The sequence below is a fragment of the Lontra canadensis genome, unplaced genomic scaffold, assembly GCF_010015895.1.
Source record: "Lontra canadensis isolate GAN:19392208 unplaced genomic scaffold, GSC_riverotter_1.0 scaffold1653, whole genome shotgun sequence".
Taxonomy (NCBI): domain Eukaryota; kingdom Metazoa; phylum Chordata; class Mammalia; order Carnivora; family Mustelidae; genus Lontra; species Lontra canadensis.
In genome coordinates, this window is record NW_022632637.1 from 3,261 (window position 1) to 9,810 (window position 6,550).

Consider the following 6,550-nt stretch of genomic DNA (forward strand, 5'->3'; position numbering starts at 1 on the left):
TATGTCTTCTGCCCATTTTTAAGCTAGATTATTTGTTTTGGGGTGTTGGGTCGTATACTTTTTAAAAAGATTTATTTGACAGAGCGAGAGAGGGAACACAAGCAGGGGGAGTGGGAGAGGGAGAAGCAGGCTTCCCGCTGAGCAGGGAGCCCCATGCAGGCCTCGATCCCAGGATCCCAGGATCATGACCTGAGCTGAAGGCAGATGCTTAATGACTGAGCCACCAAGGCATGCCTGTGTACTTTTTAAAAAATATATATTTTGGATACTAAGTCATTTATTCATGAGAGAGAGAGAAAGCCAGTGGGAGCATGAGGGGGTAAGGGTCAGAGGGAGAGGGAAAAGCAAACTCTCTCCTGGGCAGGGAGCCCAAGAAATGACAGATGCAGATGCAGGGCTCAATTCCAGGACCCTGGGACCATGACCTGAGCTGAAGGCAGACTCTTAACCAAATGAGCCACCCAGCCACTCGTTGGATACTAAGTCTTTATCAGATATGTCATTTGCAAATAACTTCTCCCATCCCATAAGGTTGCCTTTTAGTTTCATTGATTGTTTCCAACACTGGTTGTTCTATAGGATGTCACCCTGGGACTTTTTCCTTTAATACTTTCTTGTGTTGATTGATAAGAATCCAATCTATTCTTTTTGTTAGTTTACTCCCTTATTTAACTGACATCCATCTCTCAATAGTTTCATAAAGATGATTCAGAGGAGGTGAAAATTTTTGAAACCTTGCTTAGTACAGGACTCTTGTTTTTCTTTTCATGTGATTGATAGTTTGGCTATAAAATTCAAGCTCAAAAATAATTTTCCATCAGATTTTTTTTATTAATCATTTTTTAAATGTATTTTCATCATAACAGTATTCATTGTTTTTGTACCACACCCAGTGCTCCATGCAATCCGTGCCCTCTCTAATACCCACCACCTGGTTCCCCCAACCTCCCACCCCCCCACCTCTTCAAACCCTTCAGATTGTTTTTCAGAGTCCATAGTCTCTCATTGTTCACCTCCCCTTCCAATTTCCCCCAACTCCCTTCTCTTAACTCCCCATGTCCTCCATGCTATTTGTTATGCTCCACAAATAAGTGAAACCATATGATAATTGACTCTCTCTGCTTGCATATAGAGTTGCTGTTCAGAAGACTGATTCCCTTCTTATTCTTTCTTTAAAAAGATTATTTATTTTGAGAGAGACAGACAGAGCAGGGTGGGAAGGAGCAGAGGGAGAGAATCTTCAAACAACTTCCTACTGAGCACAGCGCCTGAAGCTGGGCTCAGTTTCACAACTTCTGAGATCATGACCTGAGCTAAAACTGAGTCAGAAGCTTAACTGACTGAGCCACACAGGTCCCCTTCCCTTCTGATTCTTAGCTCTTTTAATGTCACCCCCATTTTTTCATTCTGGAAGCATGAAAATATCTGAGTATCAGTTATTTATCTATTCATCTATCTAGTCTTAAGGGTGTACCCTATTAACATTTAAACTCTCACTTTCAGTTCTGAGAAATATTTTTGTTATATTTTTATCATAATTTCTCCCTTGAATTTTCTACATTCTCACTTTTTCATTATTTCAATATTGGATTTCTTGGATTGATATGCTAAAACACTAATTTTTTTCCTTTCTTATTTTCTGTCTCTTGCTCTACTTTTTGGACAATTCATTTTATCATCCAGCCTTTGTATTTAAATTGTTCTTTTTGACAGACAATATTTATTTTTAAGAGTCCTTTTTGGTTCTCTGAGTGTTTTCCATATTATTCTGTTATAGATGTGTCAATGTGTTATCTTCCCTCATCTATAATTAGTTTATTTTTAAAAAATACATTATACAAAAGAGTATTATTCAGTAAAAAAACTACTGTTATACCATTATTAAAATGAGAGTGAGTTACATGGAAGTTAAGAAGAACTTATCCAAGGTTGGGGGACCTGGGTGGCTCAGTGGGTTAAAGCCTCTGCCTTCGGCTTAGGTCATGATCCCAGGGTCCTGGGAGCCCCATAGAGCCCCACATCAGGCTCTCTGCTCAGCAGGGAGCCTGCTTCCCCCCACCCTCTCTCTGCCTACTTGTGATCTCTGTCTGTCAAATAAAAATAAAATCTTCTAAAAAAAGAACTTATCCAAGGTTATATAGCTAGTAAGGGGCACTTAAGCCCTAATTCTCAATCTTACAATAAGAATACATACTGCATGCAGTTACTGTTAAGTGAGTAGACACATATGTGTCACTTAGTACAATGAGTATCACATAATAATTCTCAGTAAGTATTAGCGCTGCTTAGATTTTACTATTCTGGGGATATTAATCAGACATTTTTATTTTTTTAAATCAGAGATTTTTAAAGACTTTCTTCTGTTTATTATATCTGTTTCTTCCTGTTCCTTTTTGTTTTGTCTTTTTGGTGATGGTGGTTTGACATTTCCAGTCATGTTATTGGCATTTCCTCAAATGTCCTGTTGTCCTGGGCAATCTTCTCTTATTGAAAAATGGTGAGACACCTTCCCGTCAGCTCTTTATGAAGACATGAGTGAGATGTATTGATGGTAGAAATTCATTCTAATGTAACCATGCTAGGGTAGGGCTATTAACTTGGGAGGCCCCCTCCAAATATCAGTAAGTCTTTATCTGAGCTTTTCATATTCTCCAGGTTGAAATTCTACGGTATCTTCTGTGGGAAGGAAAGTTAGAGAGAAAGTCAGGTGTAAACCTTGTGTCCTACAACCAAAGAGTATCACATGGTAAGGGTAACCTGGAAATCTCATCATTCAGAATGCAAAATTTTGCCTAACTTCCCTCTTTTAAGTTTTGCACCTCAACTTGCATTCAGCTCTGCCTAAGGCCTCCAAAACTAGAGATAGTCCCATTTAATTTCTCCAAGGAACTAACTTCCTATTCTCTTCCTCTGAGATACTTTCCTGTCTGTGTAGGATGGTGAGAGGATCAGGGTATTCAACTCTCCCATTTACATACTGTCACCTGATAATTTCTTTTTCAGTTCTTAACTGACACTTGGCTCTTCCAAATCTTTCTTTTTAGATTTTTATTTATTTATTTGACAGAGAGAGATCACAAGTAGGCAGAGAGGCAGGCGGGGAGAGAGAGAGAGAGAGAGAGAGAGAGAGAGAGGAGGAAGCAGGCTCCCTGCCCAGCAGAGAGCCCAATGTGGGACTCGATCCCAGGACCCTGAGATTATGACCCGAGCGAGCTGAAAGCAGAGGCTTAACCCACTGAGCCACCCAGGCGCCCTCTTCCAAATCTTTTTTTGAAAAAGATTTTATTTATTTATTTGACAGAGAGAGACATAGCAAGAGAGGGAACACAAGCAGGGGGAGTGGGAGAGGGAGAAGCAGGCTTCCTGCTGAACAGGTAGCCCCATGCGGGCTCCATCCCAGGACCCTGGGATCATGACCTGAACCAAAGGTGGAAGCCCAATGACTGAGCCACCCAGGCACCCTGGCTTTCCAAATCTTGTACCTAAATGAGATATTATAGAACAAACCCATTAGTCTTGTGTGAATATCTCCAGTGCAGGAACTTCATATGTTTTTTGGAACTGCTAATTCAATTGCTCTTTTTTCTATTTTCTGTCATCAAAATTATGGGTGTTCACTTGTGCATCCTTAGTATTTATTTGCACTTTATGATTGTAGTCAATCCACCTATTTTTCAATTTCTATCCTTTTGTAGTGATCAATTTCTCACTAATGTGTCCTACATTTTTTTTAAAATGTAATTTGAACTTATCATTTTTTAAAAGATTTTTCATTTATTTGACAGTGAGACAATGAGAGAGGGAACACAAACAGGGGGAGTAGGGGAGGGAGAAGCAGGCTTCATGCTGAGCCGGGAGTCTGATGTGGGACTCTATCCCAGGACCCTGGGACCATGACCTGAGCTGAAGGGAGAGGCTTTAACCCACTGAGCCACCCAGGTGCCCCTGAACTTACCGTTTTTAAGTGAAAAATGTTGAGATACCTCCTCAATCCGTTCTTGAGAGCATTACTGAGACTTCATATCATTGGTGAGCTTCTAGCATCTATTTCAAACAATTTCCCTCAACCTTGCACTTTGGCTAGGACTCAAACCACCCAAAACTTTAAAAGTCCCAGCAGTTTTAAAACAAAGCAAAGGCCAAAGATGGGTCTTCAGATTCTGACACTAAAATCTCCCCCTACAATTATATACCTCTATACCTTTTGAAGTAATGATTGCTTCAAAAGCAAGTATATGATCTTAATTGATTAGTCAGTAAAACTAAATTTTTGCTCTATGATTGGGAAAGAGAATGTCTCTCTTTGGGGGCTGAAAGAGAAAACAGATGACCATAGTTGTAGCTGAGTAAATCTCATGAACCTGAGGGAAGGTAGTTTTAGGAGTTAGCCTGATTTAAATGAAAGTAAACATATTTGTGTTTGTGTACTTATTAAATACTTTGGGTATCCCAGGTTTCAGCACCAAAATAAATAAATACTTTGGTAAATTATGAGAAACTAGAACTAAATTGTGACTTTATCTAATGTGTTCCACCCCAGTATTTTACTTTGTTTTCTCCTAGTTCACACTTCACTGCTGTGAAGGAAACCTGCAGACATAACTTCTTGCCCTGTAACAACTATCTATTTGTGTTTTATCTCACGGTTTAGCCAATTCATATCCTCTGAGAGGACTCCCAAAGTGACTCATGTATACTTTGCTTTCCAGTACAACCGAAAGAAGGCCAAGTAGTGATGCAATCTTGTTTCAGGTTTTCAATCTTCTCAAAAGATTACAAACTCCTGGGGGCCAGGAATCACATCTTGTACTCAAAACAATACTAACAGCACCAGGAACTTTAAAGAGTATAAAACAGTTCTTATGGAAGATAGAATATATTTGTGATCACTTAAACACAATGAGTAAAACAACATTTGTTTCTCAAGGACATTGATATTAATGGAATTAGATAGCTTTCGTGAAACTGAAAATCTCTATAGAGACGCGTGGTGGCGCTGCAGGATAACATCGGCGGTGTAAAAACACTGAACTGGATGATGTTCTGGACTCGGTTACCCACCCCGTGTGCTCAGAGCGATGGGAAGACAGAAAGAACACGCCTTCAAGGTGCGAACTACAAGCTACTCAACAGGGTTAAAATCCTTAGGCCTCCTAAGATTCGGTGGACATTAGCAGAGACACGTTTCCCAAAACTGCGAAGAGAAGCTGAAGCGATTCTGCAGGAAGCTTTCCTTAAAGGAGCTATGGAGAACGGAAGGGCAGACACTCTGCAGATAAGGCAAGTCCTGCTTCTTTGTGTTTTGCTAGGAATGTCTCAGGCGGGTTCCGAATCTGGCTGCTTTTCGGTGGTAGAGGAAATGCAGAGCGGGAGCTTTGTAGGCAATTTGGCAAAGGACCTGGGACTAGAAGTGGGTGAGCTGTTCTCAAGGGGGGCTCAGGTGGTCTCTAATGATAACAAAAGGCGTTTGCAGCTGGACATAAACACCGGAGATTTGCTCTTAAGCGAGTCACTAGACCGGGAGGAGCTCTGTGGCTCCACGGAGCCCTGTGTGTTGCATTTCCAGGTATTCATGAAAAACCCTTTGCAGTTTTTACGAATTGAGCTCCAGGTCAGGGATATAAATGACCACTCTCCCGCCTTCTTAGAAAAAGAAATGCTCCTAGAAATCCCAGAGAATAGTCCTGTTGGTGCTGTGTTCTTACTAGAAAGCGCGAAGGATTTAGATGTAGGAATCAACGCTCTAAAGAACTACACAATAAGCCCCAACTCTTATTTCCACATTAAAATGAGAGTCAATCCAGACAATAGGAAATATCCAGAGTTGGTTCTGGACAAGGCACTGGATTATGAAGAGCAATCCGAGCTCAGTTTCATCCTCACTGCTATGGATGGCGGGTCTCCGCCCAGGTCCGGGACTGCCACGGTTCGGGTCGTGGTTGTGGACATTAATGACAACTCCCCTGAGTTTGAGCAGCCATTTTATGAGGTGAAGATTCCAGAGAATAGCCTATTAGGCTCACTCATTGTCACCGTCTCAGCTTCGGATTTAGACTCCGGAAAAAATGGAGAAATATTATATTCTTTTTCCCATGCCTCAGAAGATATTCGCAAGACATTTGAAATTAATCAAAAGTCCGGAGAAGTCATTTTAACCGCATCCATGGACTTTGAAACAGCTGAATCATACTCAATAATCATTCAAGCCACAGATAGGGGCGGCCTCTTTGGAAAATCAACAGTCAGAATTCAGGTGATGGATGTGAATGACAATGCTCCTGAAATCTCTGTGTCATCAATTACCAGTCCAGTCCCAGAAAATTTGCTGGAGGCTGTGGTTATGGTTTTTAGCATCCGAGACAGAGACTCTGGGGACAATGGGAAGATGATTTGTTCTATCCCAGAAGACCTCCCTTTCATACTAAAATCTTCCGTTGAGAATTACTACACACTGGAAACAGAGGGGATGTTGGACAGAGAGACCCAGGCCGAGTACAACATCGCCATCACCGTCACCGACCTGGGGACCCCCAGGCTGAAAACCCAGCAC

The 6,550-nt window shown here is 41.2% G+C and overlaps 1 protein-coding gene across 1 annotated transcript; it reads left to right on the forward strand.

Annotated features, from left to right (window-relative positions):
- Positions 1 to 4,470: 4,470 nt before the first annotated feature.
- Positions 4,471 to 6,544, forward strand: LOC116863568 (protocadherin beta-11-like; the record flags this gene model as incomplete). The annotated part of the gene is made up of 1 exon (XM_032850994.1): positions 4,471 to 6,544. A coding segment is annotated over exon 1 (1,509 nt), but the record flags the coding sequence as incomplete, so codon positions are not given.
- Between the last annotated feature and the right edge of the window lie 6 nt (positions 6,545 to 6,550).